Raw genomic sequence first — 16,365 nt, forward strand, 5'->3', positions numbered from 1 at the left:
ATAAAATAATATTGACCGATTGTTTTTGCTATGACGGAGTCACAACGGTTGCGGGAAAGTTATTTTTTGAAAAATATGTTACAGTCGCAACACTATAATGGTATGTGCGCATTACTTGATTTACGACATACTGCATACCTGTACTAAAGCGCTCCACCTGACTGATTCGACGCCGGGTTTCCCGGCTAGTCTATATTATAATACCCGTATACGTCTGTCACGCAAAATGGTACCGAAAGTAGCGAGACGCACGCTATGCGGTTTAAAAAGAAAGGGCAAACCCAAGGATTTTTCACGGGACACTAGTGTTATTAAATTTGCTGCACCTACATAGAATACTACATTTAAGGTAGTTTTCCAAGAAAAACTTAGCAAATTTCTAGAGTTGTATTTTATCTATCTATTATTATTAGACACTAAGTTTATTTTAGCCGACAAGTAGTGCTTATGATAAATTACGGTTTAATTGCGCATCAGGCATTTTTTAGCAAGGAAGCTTGAAAAAAATGCAAACGCCCATAGCAAAACATTTGTAACGACTTTAAATAGCTTTTCAACCACCTTACATGTTTTAAACGCGTCTTAATCTATACATGGCAATCCAAGTTTAGCCACGAAAATTCTATGCTCGGTAATTCTGAATTAAATTACTTCATAAACAACTGCAAAGTTGATTACACGTAGCGTCCTAAAATGCAAGCTCTCCAGTTTTTCCAACCAGTAAGATTAACCGATTTGAAGACCAAGTCTTGCCTTTGAGTTGTTCTGCGGGGAAAATAGCATTTTCACCCTGTTTTAGCCTCGTTCTCATCTTGGCACGTTATACTTTACTGTCCAAAGCTTTGTTTCACAATCTTAACACGCTGAGGCAGGAGATTTTTTTTAATTTTCTTTTAAGATCTTGAGGCTCCTTTTCTTATAAAAAAACCCGTATATTTTTAATTATTACTTTTTTAATTATCCTCATTATTAAAGGTCAGTTTTTCCATTACATATTTCTACCTGAATTTACAGATTTTTCAAGGACTGCTATTATTTTTATTCAAATTTCCCAAGTTTCTTCACCTGCTGGCCATCTTGTATGTTCTAACTTGATAGAAAATTTGCTTCAGAATGAAAACAGAACTTTTTATAAAGGATTCTTGTAGTACTGATCAATACCGTCAAATACCGTCCTCAATAACGGGAGGAGTCACACCTTTTTGTACCAGAAAGTTCGCATCGAATAAACCAGGTAAAATAAAAACAATGTCAATACAGAAAGCTTGTTAAAAAAATCTACAAAAATTTAAAAAGATTTTGTTACACATAGTAAAAATCCAGCACGTCACCTGTTCCGTGTTTGTTTATTCAAGAGGTATGTTAACCCACGTAGTAAGTCCAGTCACGTGAAAGCTTATAAAAACTCTATTAGCTATTGCACATGTCTCGAGATTATCTTTCGAGTCATGCGGTCTTTAGATAGTAATTTTAATAAGGCTTAAACCGCCTCCAAATATTTTCTTCGGTGAAGCTGTTACAATGACTTTCTTGCCGTTTGAAATCTCGTATTATTTCTGAAAATGCATTTCCTTGGTCGCGTCGATCTTGAAAAGGGTTTAATGCTGGATTTAGCGTGTGACCGTAGTTCATGTCAAACCGCAAGTTGTTTCCTGGAAAATGCGAAGGAAAAAATAAATGAGGTGTGTTCGCAAAGTTAAATCCTTTATTGGCTTGACCGTGATTGGCTTGACTGTGATTGGCTTGATTGCGATTGGCATGACTTTGTCTTGCTTTACAGTAATCGACTTGACTGTAACTTGCTTGTCCATAACTGGCTTGACTATGACATGCTTCACTGTAATTGGCTTTACTGTCAGTCGCTTGACTGTGATTGGGTGGTCTATGACTGGTTTGGCTGTGAATAGCTCGTCTTTGACTGGCTTGAATGTGACTAGATTGATGGTCGTTAATCTGCTGTAGCTGCTTTGTCAAACTTTCATATCCTTTGCCCAAATACAGATTGGCACCCGGAGAGGGTGGTGGTGTTAGCATAATCTCGTGGTTTAGTTTTTGCTTCATCAGAAATATCTCATGAGAGTCATACATGGAATGTTTAGAAGTTCTTCTATTAGATATCGATTGTTTTGCTACCACCGGAATTCCAGGTAATAATCCAATCATACATTCGGCAAAGATTGGACTTGGCAAGGGAGGTGCTTCATTAAGATTTGCCATAAAGGTAGGATGTAATCTGGGTGGGTAGCATAACTCGATGTATTCAGGATGTGTTGTAAAATCGCTGTTGTTAGGCGGGCTTAAGACCGGATCAGTGTGTGTTTCGAAAGAGATGGTTTCTCTGGTTGATGTTGAGACAACTTGAGATTTAAAATGATGAATCTTTTTATTTAGCACTAACTAAAACAAAAAGATTTTGTTTTATTTCCGTTCATTATAATATTTATCAATAATTTTAGTACATGTTCTATTTAATACCCATTCTCTCATTACCGCCCAGTCTTTAACGCACACTCTCTCTCCTAAACGCTCACTTTCTCTTAAATGTACTCTCTAATAAACGCCCTTCAAAAATCTTAACAATATATAGAAAACTGTATAGATGCTTCAAATGTTAAGTTACATTTTTATCACATCTTTGTTTGAAACTGTGAGCAGAGAAAAAGGGCGTAAATAGATTTTTTATAACCATCGATTAAGTTTTATGTTGGATTCGTTGTTGCATTTTCTTCGTGCAAATCTAACTTTTAATAATCTCTTTTTAACGCCCCTCCCTCTAATTAACACCTGTCCCAAACATTTGGTAATTTATGGAACGCTTAGTATTTAAGGTAAACGAACTTAGGTTCTTGCATATAAGAATACACTAAATATTAAAATCCCCACGAAGACATTAAACTTATCTACCTGCAAATTCCTTTCTTTCACTTTTCGTAATTTCCTTTCTAACTCCTTGTTGTATTCTTGGAGCATTTTATTTTCATCTGAAATTTGGTAAACCCTCTTGAAATTCGCCTTTTTTATCAATTCCTGGTGTAGTAACTCGTTGCCAACATGTCTCATGCGTTCATATACAATATTTACTAAAGGCTACAAAGAAAAAGAAAAAAGGTATGAATTTACACGTATAGAAAGCCCCTATGTAATTTTTACAACAAAAATCTTGGTCTGTATACGTGTCTTTTTGTCACGCAAAATGGTATCGCAAGTTGCAAGACGCACGCAATAAGGTATTAAAGGGACGGGCGACCCGTTGACTTTTCTACCGGCCACCGACTAATATTATAAAATTATGTTAAGCTTCGTCAACCCCGACCATCGTATAAATTTACATCCTTTTAACTTCATCTTTAAATAAATCTGTATCTTCAAAAATAGAAAAAAGGAATCTAAGAACAGATTCTTTGTCACCTAAATCAACGTTATTTTTTCAACATGTTTATCCATTTTTTTTTTTTTTTTTTGTCTTTTAAAAGAATCTACAAAATGTTTGGTTTTCAAGTATAAAACAAAAGAATATATTTAAAAAATCTGTCACGCAAAATCTTTGCAGTATATTATTTGTAGTATATTATTAAGGTCTGTTTTCATTAACATAAAGATTGTTGTACGACAGTCGCACAACAGTTGTACAATACTCGCCGTGACAATAAAAACAGATGTTTTACAACAAAGACAATGCAAGAGAGGTTCCACATATTCTCTACAACAGTCGCATAGCAATTGGACAACACTCGCTGTCATGAGATTAATCTATATTATAATGCCCGTATACGTCTGTCTGTCTGTCACGCAAAATGGTAGCTTAGCTGCGCAATAGCGAGAAGCACGCAATGCGGTATAAAAAGGACAGGCGAACCCGTGGATTTTTCACGGGATAACGACTAGTAAAAACAAATGTTTTACAACAAAACCAACGAAAGAAAAATGGCGCACATGAAATTTTTCCTCTGTACAACAGTTGCACAACAATTACAGACTTTAAAGGAAGCAAACATTTACAGCCCGAATGTTGACTACATTACGACACACCTTTTTCTAGATAACGTCAAGACACTTACGTCATTCTTTTGCGTACTTGCATTTCTTTTTGCCGTCAAATTGCCTGTCGCCGACTTTTCTTGTTCATTTTCCCTTGAAGCTTTGAAATCGGTAGTGATAGAGCATTCTTCAGTGGCGTTATTATTCCAGTCAATTGATTTTAGGGTCTTGAACATATGGTCTGACGAGCAAGTTTCATTGTTAAATGCAGCCATAACTGAAATCTAAATTAAATACCTTGATTTACTTATAAAATTTTTGTGCATTTATATTCCGCTCATTTAATTTTCGCGCTTTTACGTTAACGCATATTTAATTTTTGCGCACGCCTTTGTATACAAAAGACGGTTCATGAAAACAAAAAAGCTGAAAGTCCACTTTAATTTGATTAGCACGTCTGTTCACGGTGCACGCATTGAAGTGCTGAATATTGCGCAATATTTAAGACCGCTTTTCCACACACTGATCGTTTAGAAAGCCAGAATCATTTTGACTTTTATAAGAGCGTTGCAGGCGCTGCAATGTATAATGACGTCATTTCATGATTTCGACCAATAAATTTGCTTGATTTGCCGCCATTTTGAAATTTGTGCGCGCATTTCTACCTCCAGTGAACATTGTGATGCTTGGACGCACGACCGCAAAGCACTAAGTACGTCGTGCTTTCCGATCGAAGTGGACTTTTGCCTTAATGTTGTCGAGAATAATCCGGAAATACAATTGACCAGAATATGCACGTTCAATATTCTTGATCTATCATGGTGAGAACATATTTGAAACACCGCTCGCTAGTTAATGCACGTTCCACGAAGATTCTCGATAATCACCAAACATTCCATTTAAACAATTTTTTTATCTAGAACTTTTATTTTTTTGTAAATATTAAATACGAAGGATATAACTATTATGGCAAAAAAGGGCTTGATTAATTCTCTCATTTACTTTCCACTGCAACAAACGTAGCTATTGCACATCGTAAAAAATATTTATAAAATCTTTTATTTGTATTTTTTATATATTTCATTGGCGCTCAAAACTTTATCAATCTTGGATTTACGCTGTCCAACTCGGATTATAAATGATATTTAATTTTACGAATAAATTACAATAATTACGTAAAATGATAATTAAAAACGGTAATCTTTTTCCAGATTTCACACAATCTAATTTAGTTGCACCTTTAGAAAAAAATATTCCGTACACGTAATAATTTTTCGCGCATTTTTGCACCGTCGCAGTTAGGTTTTATTTCGATAACTGGTGCAATTTATTAACAAAATTTTTATTAAAAAAAACAGAATGTCAATGTGAAAATAACTCTCGTGTATCGGATAGTTTTTTTAAAAGCGTCAAAATGATGTGAACACAAAAAAGCGGCATGGCTTTAAGCCAAATATTTTGTTTAAATCACAGAAAAACAGAACATCAGCCAAAATGAAAAGGCTGTCTTTAATTTTAGCGCTATTAGTGTTAAAAATTCTTTTAAATTGCCGGATGTCAAAAATTTAACTAATAAACTAACAAAAATAGGGAACTTTTATGGGTGCCGATGAGGGCGAAAAAAGCTTTTGACAAAGAAACTCAGTATCCGAAGGTCGTCCAGGATTTCTATTTGATTTAGAGTGAACTTACACCGGCTAGATTTTTAGGACGTCATGAAAACCTAACTCATAAATAGCATTAAACTCACTATCAGTACAACTAAATAGATCTTTCTAATAAATTATTGAAAAACAACGGGTATTTGTTCATATTATTAAGGCCGTTTCACATTACAGAATATATTACTGTAATGTGAAACGGCCTTTAGAGTTGTTGAATGTGATTTCAAAAGCGGTTGAAAATCAAAACATGCTCATCAATTTTTCAGAATCCTTTTTCATTTGCTTTTTTGTCACATTGTGTCCTCAAATGCCCTTTTTAAATTTTTTCATCTAAATCAATCCTGACTTTACTTCATTCTAAGAACGCTTCAGTTTTAATAACTAAGCTTTTTTCGAGTTTATTAAAACTCTGATTCTCTTATACGAAAGCTTAGACGCAAACGAATGGGGCTGAGAAAATCCCTAAAATACAAATCCACCAATTAATTAACACAAGATAATTTCTCACAGCAAAAATGTGGTCACATCTTACCCTAAAAATGGTAACAGATTTAATAATGTTTGTTCAGGTGAGTAAGACCATTCGCGTCCATAATTATAAAGAAAAAAGGATTTCCAGACAGTGACCACGTAAGCAAAGAACAATAGAGGTAACCAATGAAAAAGCGCAGTCAGTATTCTGACCGCAGAAAATTTGTTTGCGACCTAGTGTAATTTTTTCCCATTTTAACTATTCCGATTTTCCGGTGGTAAGAAAATTATGCTGGGTCTCGTGGCACAGTTTTTTATGACAATGATTACTTTTTCTGTTTGTTTAGTTTTTGTTGTCTCTTACTTCCCCATTTCTAGCATATAAACAAGAAATTTAACCTTATAAAATATCGCATTTCCCTAACTTTGATCACTTATCCTCCCTCGCTTTTGCAGATATAAACCGCCAAATTAGACTCGAACTGAATGGTTTCTATTAGCAGTAAAAAATTCAAAATCTCTTAGGAATACCTATGGTTATAATGTTCTCCCGTCAATGACCAAATAACATGAAAGCGAGGCTAGCAATTATTTTGGAATGCAAATAACTTGGAACGGAGGCTTTCCACGGCAGGGTTCTTATGTAAAATTTTCTTCTGATGAAGTTGTCTTGTCAATGATCAAATAACATGGAAACGAGGCTAAAACTGTACAGAGTTTCACTACGTGTGGCGACCAATTCTTTAGGAACAGCACCATACGACATTGTCCATCGTTACGTAAAAGTTCTCAACTTCACACACCAGCCCATTTTTGTAAAGGCATCTGGTTTGCGAATTATTATGTAATGTAAAATTGGAATATGGCGGACCAACGCGTTGTAAACCGAAGGTGAAAGCGAAACTTTTTTTAACAAATTGGCGCTAAATTCGATATGTTAAGCGAGCTAAAAGCCGTCGTACTGAAGTAAAATTAGAATTACACTTACAAAATATACGCTTTGAATATAAAAATTAGCTACCCCAAGCAACCAGCTCCCCAAATATTTTCCAACTGAGTTACCTCATGTTTTTCAATTAACCCAATTCGCATAAACTCCTAATTCCTCGTGCTTGCGGTTGAATATTGTGTAAAATATTACAGTTAATTCCCAGTAACTCGACCCCCCAAAAGAAACGAGGATTAACGAATATTCGAGTTAAAAAAAGCTCCTGTTACTTCGAATGTAGTCTAAAATAAGATTATAGTTCGAGTTAAAGTGATTTTTTCAGTTACCGGGAAAAAGTGCAATCTTGGCGATGAAAAAGGCATGCAAGCCTCTTCTACATTGAATTTTCCTTGAAAAACAGCATTATCTACTATATTATATCAAAAGTTAAAAAAAACTAAAATTAGAATTTAAAATCTGAGTAAAAAGTTAGAGTTATCCGAAGAAATTAGCCTCATGGGGAACAAAAAATGGGTCGAGTTATCCGAGGTTCCAGTTACCTGGAATTTTTTATAAGAAAGGATGACGAAAGTTTAAGGAGCCCTGCTTTGAGATAAAGAAAGTTCGAGTTATCTGGCGTTCGAGTTACCAGGCTAACTGTACATTGGTTCGCACCTACCATAAAAACAAAAATTACGTTGTTCTAAGACCTTATTATTTTGGCTTAGCATACATAATAAAAATAAATTAAAAATTTATTTTTTTTATATATTTTTTTACTCTGTTTGTCCTAAAGTAAAGTTTTCATCGACTTTGATTCATAGTTAAAATAAGTTAAACATCTTAATGTATATTTCGAACAAATTTCAAAACGATATTACACACAATATTAAATTTAGAAACATATATACAGTTAAATATACCTCGTCGTGTGAACCTTCCTCTTCAAAGATTTGCTAAGAATTCGCTAAGCATGTTTTTAGGACAGGTGTTTGTGCTCAAAGTCCATTTAACACTTTTTTAGAAATTAGTTGAAAAACAAACAAATTACTGATCGGAAACTATATTTCTATTATGTCAATTTCAATAGCCTTTGTGGAAAGATTTTTGTGTCGATGTCTTTGTGCACAGAAGTTGTTTTTATTCGTCGTTGTTTTTAATTACGGGACGTTTGCATGGTCCAAAATTTCCTCGTTAACAGAAATAAGTTTTCAGGACACGAAAAATAAATCTGAAGAAAATACCTGCAGAGATCAAAGGTAGATAGGTATGATCGAGAGTTCGGTAAAGCGGGGCATTAATTTGTCTACGTGATTTATCTTCCAGTGGAAGAGATATTGTATTTGATTTGGAATCATTTTAAAAATCCACAACGCTTTCTCAGCTCAAGGCATTTTTTCCACCTATCCGAATGTTTTTGTCGTCCATCATGAGAGCACAAAGTTTAAAACGAAATCATGCTCAAATATGTCCGACACCTCTCCCGAAAGCCATACTTTGAAACTTTTGATACACATGATGAAAAATGGTATGCATGTTTCTGCGCGCGTTGCGTACCATGAGACCCACCATAATTTTTTTTACCACTGGGAAACCGGAATAGTTTAGGTGGGGAAAACGCTGGGTCCGACACGAATTTCTTGAGGCCAAAATACTGACTGCGCTTTTTGATTGGTTACTTCTATTGTTCCTTACTCACGTGATCAGCATCTTAAAATCCTTTGTTTTGAGCGCGAATTCACTCACCTGATTTTATATATTTCATTCTCGTATTATTTAGAAGAGTAAGATGTAACCACGCCGGCTTTTTGCTCATTGGTTGATTTTAATTCAAGGGTTTGCTGTGAGGTGGGCTAGTTCCAGACGAGAGACTCCAAAAGTTGACACTGCTAAAAAGTATCATGACTTTGATTTACAACCTTTATTGTAAAAAAAAAAAATGTGAAAAGATTAATCTAAAGTGATACTAAAAACAAAATTCTAAATAATAGAAATGCGTAGGATTAATGTAACTAAAAATGCCAAAATTTTTTAAATTATTGCTAAAATGATACTTAATTTGTTCGAAGTGTAAATTTGATGTCACTACCATTTTAAGAAACAAAGAAAGAAAAAGGTACCTTCGCAGGTCTGGATCCTCTTATTAATGCATAAGAATATACTACAGTGAAACATAGGAGTTGTTTATAAAGGGAAGATATATTTAATAAAGCATTCTACCACAGATTTGCATAGCACTTCTTTTAATTCGATTTTTGTTAAACATGGCGAAGGGTTTTGATTTTTATCTTTTCAACATTCTGCATGTACGTTTCTTATCAATAATTTTTTTGCAAAAAAACGTGAATGGTAACTAGGTACAACCAAATCGCTAAAGTAACGCCCAACAGACGACCCTGTAGTTGAACGGTTGAACAAGAAACAGACAGACGAACATACGGAGGTAGCTACGACAAGCACAAAAAGACGACAACGGACGGGCGGATTATTAATAGACAAAACAAACAAACGGTCAGGTGACGAATGCACCGACGCACGACAGATTTTTATAACCTCTGGTTCACGACTGTAGCTATATGAACAAAAAATTTACAAAACCACTTCATTTTTTTTTAATTTATGTGACAATGGCATTAATTATGCACATAATTATTTTATCTTTATTATAGTACCCGTATACGTCTGTCCGTCCGTCTGTCTGTCACACAAAATGGTAGCTTAGTTGCGCAAGTAGCGAGACGCATGCAATGCGGTATAAAAAGGACGGGAAAGCCCGTGGATTTTTCCATGGGCTAACGACTAGTTCCCCAAAAATAATCATCAGATTAAATAACGCCTTCAAAAACAGTCAGAATTGCATGAAATTTTTAATATGAGTTCTTTACTTTTTTTTATATATATGTAAAAAATATTTTTCAAGTTGACCAATCAAGCTATAATAAAAAAATTATCAGTTACCACATATGACCAAAGAAGTGTAATATTGAATGATTCTAAAAAATATCTCAATCTGCTTCATAGAAAACGTTTAAAATATTCTAATCTTTAAAAAATGCAAAATTTAACGCAATAATCTCTTTCCTATCAAAGTTATTCTTTTAAAAGGTCAAAATTTGACAAAAAAGCCAAAACAAAACATTTAAAAAATAATCTTGTGTAATAATCTAATAATAAACAAGTTAAAATTGCAGATATCCAGAAGTTTTACCATCTTCGAACTTTTTATCAGTGAATCCTTTTCTAAATGCTCTGAGCTTTTTACATCTTGACACTGGCTGTTAATTTGAGGTTAGAATATTTGACACGACGAGTGTCTGCTTTTGCACTTTTGCACTCAACCGCAATCTATGCCTAATTTTTGAAACAACGGAATTAGTCCTATATAGCACCATCATCATAGGCAAAACATCGGGAGCAATTAAAGTGTCTTAGGAAAGTATTCCCAACAAAAACTCTTTTTAGGCACCTTGCCCAAATTAAATTATAAAGCGATTCGTTGAAGCTTTGTGTTTGGCCGCATGCTGAGATTTCTTAAAACGTGCATTGCTGCCGAGATCTTTGTACGAAAATGAGGTCAGAGACTGCTTTGTCTACACTGACTTTTTTCTTGCAAGTATTTTCACTAGTAATCTTATTATTTTGAAATTTACGCTATGACTCCGCAATACGGGGACAATGCTAATGTCTGTTTTCTTGATATTCGTTATTAGACGCGGCAGCTTTCTTCATAGCATATAAGTGATTTGTATTCTGCCGAATAGCCAGTCCATTAATGGTTTTGAAGAGTATTCATCAACCTTGTCTGACAACCTTTCCTTCCCACATCCAATTCCTTTACCATCAGAAAGTTTTTTTTCCTGCGTAATTTCTTTTTATAGCGCGATGACGTGAACTAACTGTTTTTTTTTGCATATGTTCAATACATTCTTCTTTGGTAATTGTGTGGCCTGAATAAGTAATAGATTTTGAAATCTCATCAAAAGAAGAAAGTATATATACGAGGTAGGAAATGTGTCAGTTATGTAGCATTGTATTCTTGCGTAAATAACAGATTAGGCGCCCGGGGCGCTGATTTAAAAATTTCATCTTGAAAGGGGGCGCTTACTGGCAGGAGCAGCTAATTCAGCAGGGGCTTTTCTTTTTTTCTTTTTCAGAGAAGCAAATTTTTTAAACTTCATCTCATAATTTTCTCAAATATTTTCATCTTCATCGTCCTTGTCTACGTCTATCGTGAGATATTAAGGGGCAGCATTTACAAAATCACCTTCATCAATTTCAAACGGATTGATGTCTTTTTCAGTCAAAATTAGTAGTTGACTTTTTAAACATTCTTTTCCCGTCAATTTTATTCCAACTCCGGGGCGCTAATTCGTCAGAACCGCAAAAAAATCGTTTGAGATCCAGAGTAATTTTTTTCCACCTGAACTATTCTGATTTTCTGATGTTCGAAATGGTATTGCATTTTATATCTGCTTTAATTTAACTTTTACTCAGTTTTTTTAGTATAGCTACTTATCTCATTAGGAGTTATTTCTGCCTGCTATTCTTATAAAATACATTCTTATTAAAATAGGCATGTATTCTTTGGCCGATACTTGAGTAAAAAATGCTTTCGGTTCACGTGAAATGTCGCTTATATATCTCTGAGAACATGTAAAAAATGCTATTATAAGTATAAATTGTTTATGCAGTAACTACCTCGCCTTTCGTTTTTTAGGTTATTTTTCATCGATTTATATAATCTAGCGTGGCCTTGTGATTATGAAGTTCGCTTCGTAATCACAAGGTCCGTGGTTCGGTCCACAGCGCGGGCATGTTTAGCAAGTGTCTTTACTACAGCTACGGGTCAGCCCATGCCATGTGAGGGAAATTGGGTAGGTTATGCCGGTGTATACTTAATGTATACATTCCGAACACAGGACCCACATTGATAACAGTGTTTCGAACACTGAAGTGGCTATATCCTGTATAAACATTTGGAATAATAATAATAATATATTACAATATATATAAAAATATTATAAAAAAAATAAAACGATGGAAAGTTTATTATTTTAACTCATATGTTTTTTAATGACAATGGTATCCAAGCAAAAAATAAATAAATAAAAAAATACGAATTAGTATGGTATGCGAATGTTTTTGTTTGTTCCATTCAGCGCCAGTTAATACAACCACTAATTTCATGAAATTAAAGAGTTAACCATACTTACAATTAAGGGTGACGAAGGCAACCAAAAATAGTAGGGAAAAATAAACACACAAGGAACAAATAAAGCAAAAGACAAATATACAAGAAAACAAACAAACAAACAAACAAAGGTGCAGAGTGAAAAACAAACAGAAAAGTGACGCATATAGTTCGCCAACAAGTGTTCATTAAAACTCATTTTAATAAGCAAAAATGGCAGATATGTATATATACAACAAAAAAGTACTTCCGACTTCCATTAAATCATCTTTAGATAATATTGGCGATAATTGTTGACTTTATTTTCGTTCATTGCCTTTCTTCAGACTGGGATTCCTTCCATTTTTATAACAATGAATGTTTCAAAAAAAATTTCCAACGCATTTCTTCAGTAGAAGTCGATACGCTGACCTCCATTCCTTTCTCTGGCATTTTTTCCAACTGAATTTTCTTTATTAAAATAATTTTTTCTCACAATATGCGAATACACCAGTGGCAGCGCAGACTATTCCAGCAATACAGGGAAAACTAAAGCCAACTTTATAACTCCATTTGTGGGTTTCTAAATCAAAATTCGTTCCCATCCACAATAATCTGGTGTTTACCCATGAAGATAATAATCGTGGCTAATGTGATACAAATGAACAACAAGGCAAGAAAGCACAGCACAAATCTTTTGAAGTTTAAATTATGTTTGTAGACCATACCGAGAACAGTGATTGCTAGACTTAAGATAGATAAAACGATAGCTGAGCATAACAATCCTCTCGTTTGAATTAAATAGGGATCAACCACCAATCGAATGTTGTAGGAATTGCCAAGGTTTCTATTGTTATCTTCATACATTTCGTTCCAGTCTTCATAGGTCGAGCATTTGTCAAAGCCATAGTATCTAACACACCGCTTCCATAAGTCGTAAGATGATTCAGTAAGAATGCCTGCAACCTCAATACTTTCAGCGATCCAGTTGTTGCTAGCAGCAGCACAAATTAGGAAAGCAGCTGTAGCAGCAAACCCAACAGAAACAATAATACGAGACTGTATGAATTTCATCCTGAATACTGCGCGCTGGATAAATTTTGATGCGTAAACAACGCTTCCTATTTTTAATGAGAACCGCAATTAAAATAACTGAAGCAGTCAACGCCAAGTACCTAAAGGCTGTTTCCTTCATTTACGCCATCAAAGTTTTTTTGTTGATAAAGCCAGTTTTAACTGCATAAACTCCAAACCCTTAATTTTTACCTGCGTATTCCAGTTTAAAATATTTTCCAATCTACGCAAAGATTAATAAAACTTGTACGAGTGCTGCGAACAAGTTGTGATATTTTAAATCGACTTTTCATGGTGCTGAGAATTTATTTAATATCTATGCTCTTTAATTTTGTAATTTTAATTAATTGTTATTGAGAAAAACAGCATATAGTGTCCAACTCCCTTTCACAGCGCGCCGTAATCAGTTAGTTTAAACGCTGCGTGATGGAGGACGTGGTGTATCTCATTATTAGTCTTTCAAGTTTCATAAAATTAGAAAATATGATGTCTGTACTTAACATACCAACATCATCTTCATCGATCTTAAAAACGTCATTCTGAGCAGGGCGACTGTTTAACCAGCTATAGCCAGGCAGCTTTCCACGTAGGTTATCGCAGCCACTTAGTAAACATATTCGATCAAAAATCTATAAAAAGGAATGATTACCCAGACTTAGAGATGAGTAAATAGTGAAATCGTTCTTTCGCGTTATTTCACTAAAAAGAAAATAGAAACTCTACAATCTTTTTACTGATTCCCCCCTCTAAGGCCCGCATGCAACTAGCCGAAAGTTTTGCTCAAGTTTCTGGGCACATAGTTCGAAATTCTTATTGACCAATCGGGAATCACTGATTATTTATCCTAGTCTGAACCTTTACGCTATTTATTATTTTTAAAATTATTTACCCAAGACAGACTTTTCAGATCCTATTGGTACAGCTATTAAGGAGGGTCCTGCGAAGAGTGTCCAAGTTCCAAGTCCAACAAACGCTCTACCACAAAGGCACGCCGTGATTGCGTCTAAGTTTTTTTAAGAAATGCGAGACCTAGTTTACTGTTGACAAACAGTACAAACGAAATCTACTTTTTATCTGTTCGTGTATTTATGTCATAATGAGCATCATTGGTATGCTACAGACAAAACAAAGACCTCCTGACAGACACCTGTGCATGTGAGAACGATCCAAATTTCTCAGTTGTTAAATGACAAAGTACATTTGGGTGTCTCAATAAAAATTGCACGAGTATGGGAAAAAATTAAATTTTGAGTTACTGGATGTTTGCAGCAAGGTCGATCTGTATCGTTTTCTTATTGTACAAACAAAATATTTTTTGTATGACGTTGCGTCTATTGCTATGTGACTCGGTTAAGAAGTGTTTGGAAAAAAATTGGCAATTTTTTTTCTTCTTTAAATTTTATATTATTAATGCTATATTAATAGGTCATATCTTACCCACTGCTTTTTAGACACTCTTAGAGTCCTTAAAAAGGCCGCCTTAAATAGATTTAAAGAAAACAAAAAGCAGTGTAAAACTCAGTTAATGAAAACTAAAAGTTCAAGGAAAATGTTTAGTCGTTGAAAAAAATTGGTAACAAAATTTAATGAGTAAGTTAATGTCAAATGTTTTTACTTGTTACCGACTTTTTTATTCATAACATATTTGGTCTTTTGTGAAACAAAAAGCTTCTGATTTTTGATGTAAAACTTAAATATATATAAAATTATAGGTAATTCTGTACGTCATTAATTGGAACGCTGGCTGGTTGATCAAATCCTAAACGCTGCACCTAGCTAGTCCACTCTTGGAGAACAATTGCTAAAGGCCGTAGATCGCTTCAATTAATTGAGAAAAGCAAAACTGCCGATTGGCAAAGTATTTAAATAATCTATATGAATGAAAGGGACGCATCTTTTCAAATTAAGCATGGTATTTTTTCGCTATTTGTTTTCGGAACTACGGGTTCTGTTTTCGTCTTGCGGAAGTGAGTGTGAAACAACAAAACAGTGAAGCAGTAACGTATATAAAAAAACTGATGTATTTTTCTAATACATCAACCAAATTGGTAAGAAATTTTAGCAATTTGAAAAACTGAAAATTGCTATTGGAACAATAATATTGAAAGGTCCACTTCATCTTCGTAAAAGTCAATTTCAAATGAGAAACGCTACTGCTTTTTTCGTCTTTTAACAACAAAATACACTTGTATTCATGCATACATGTCCTGACAATTAAAAGCTTATCTTTGATCTCAAAAAAAGCAGAAAATATGAAAATAGTCGATCAAAAAGCTTGGTTGAAATTGAAAATAATCAATCAAAGTTCTGTTGCGTTATTATAAAAAAAACATTATTGTTTTCCTTTTTTTACGACTTGGACAGCAAACATGAGAAACCTGCTACAACGATTACGAATTTTTGTCAAAACGTTCCGTCACAGTTAAGACTTTTGAAAAGTTCATTTTAGCAATTTCATTTCAACCACATATTGTTTAGGCAAACAAACAACACGTGTATTAAGCCATATCTTTATAAAACAAAAATTTTATAAATATTTAATGAAAACAAATAATGAGAAGTGCAACAACAACAACAACAACAACACCATAAATAACCCTACATTTATAGGCCAAATTGTCAGCGGAAGCTTGAGATAATTAACTTTTCTTTTAACAAAATTGAAAGTACATAAAGAGTTGAAAGCTCCCACATATTTAAGCATGTTATTTTCTTAAAGTTTAAGCGGCTTTTCACCAATGTGAACTTTAACTGAATTCTCTTAACCCTATTGTGTCTGGGGGGGGGGGGGGGCACAAAGTGCCCGCGGTCTTTTTGACTAGGCATAACTTTAGATACACATGTGATTAAGTGCTAAAATTTTATGACTATTCCTAACTTTTTTTTATTGCTTCTGATAAAAAAAAATTTTTTGGAAAAATTTTGTACTTTGCTTGGGGTATTTTGATAATAAATTATTGATAATTTTATTGAACTTTACTTGAATTCACTTAAACGAAAGTATCGAAATGTACATTTAAGAACAGCTATTTCTGAAAAAAATTATCAGAGAAGTCACTGCATTGCTCAGCGCGTTGCAA

At 34.1% G+C, this 16,365-nt stretch overlaps 1 protein-coding gene across 1 annotated transcript; it reads right to left on the minus strand.

Moving 5' to 3' along the window:
- Window positions 1-629: 629 nt before the first annotated feature.
- LOC130624206 (uncharacterized) lies at window positions 630-8,030 on the minus strand. Its single transcript, XM_057439779.1, has 4 exons — window positions 7,965-8,030; window positions 4,059-4,262; window positions 2,905-3,087; window positions 630-2,397 (listed from the first exon to the last, which is right to left on the minus strand). The coding sequence occupies exons 2-4, from the start codon at window positions 4,251-4,253 to the stop codon at window positions 1,471-1,473; spliced, it is 1,305 nt and encodes a 434-aa protein (XP_057295762.1). The 5' UTR covers window positions 4,254-4,262; window positions 7,965-8,030; the 3' UTR covers window positions 630-1,470.
- Between the last annotated feature and the right edge of the window lie 8,335 nt (window positions 8,031-16,365).

Source organism: Hydractinia symbiolongicarpus, chromosome 13, assembly GCF_029227915.1.
Source record: "Hydractinia symbiolongicarpus strain clone_291-10 chromosome 13, HSymV2.1, whole genome shotgun sequence".
In the NCBI taxonomy this organism is placed as follows: Eukaryota; Metazoa; Cnidaria; class Hydrozoa; order Anthoathecata; family Hydractiniidae; genus Hydractinia; species Hydractinia symbiolongicarpus.

What these genes read in the sequence shown, in the direction of transcription:
- LOC130624206 (XM_057439779.1), bottom strand. Translation starts at nt 4,253, where the DNA reads ATGGCTGCATTTAACAATGAAACTTGCTCGTCAGACCATATGTTCAAG. An exon ending in CAAGTACGCAAAAGAATGAC is followed by an intron (nt 3,088 to 4,058) that starts GTAAGTGTCTTG and finishes TTTTCTTTGTAG; the next exon opens with CCTTTAGTAAATATTGTATA. An exon ending in TGAAAGAAAGGAATTTGCAG is followed by an intron (nt 2,398 to 2,904) that starts GTAGATAAGTTT and finishes TTTTTGTTTTAG; the next exon opens with TTAGTGCTAAATAAAAAGAT.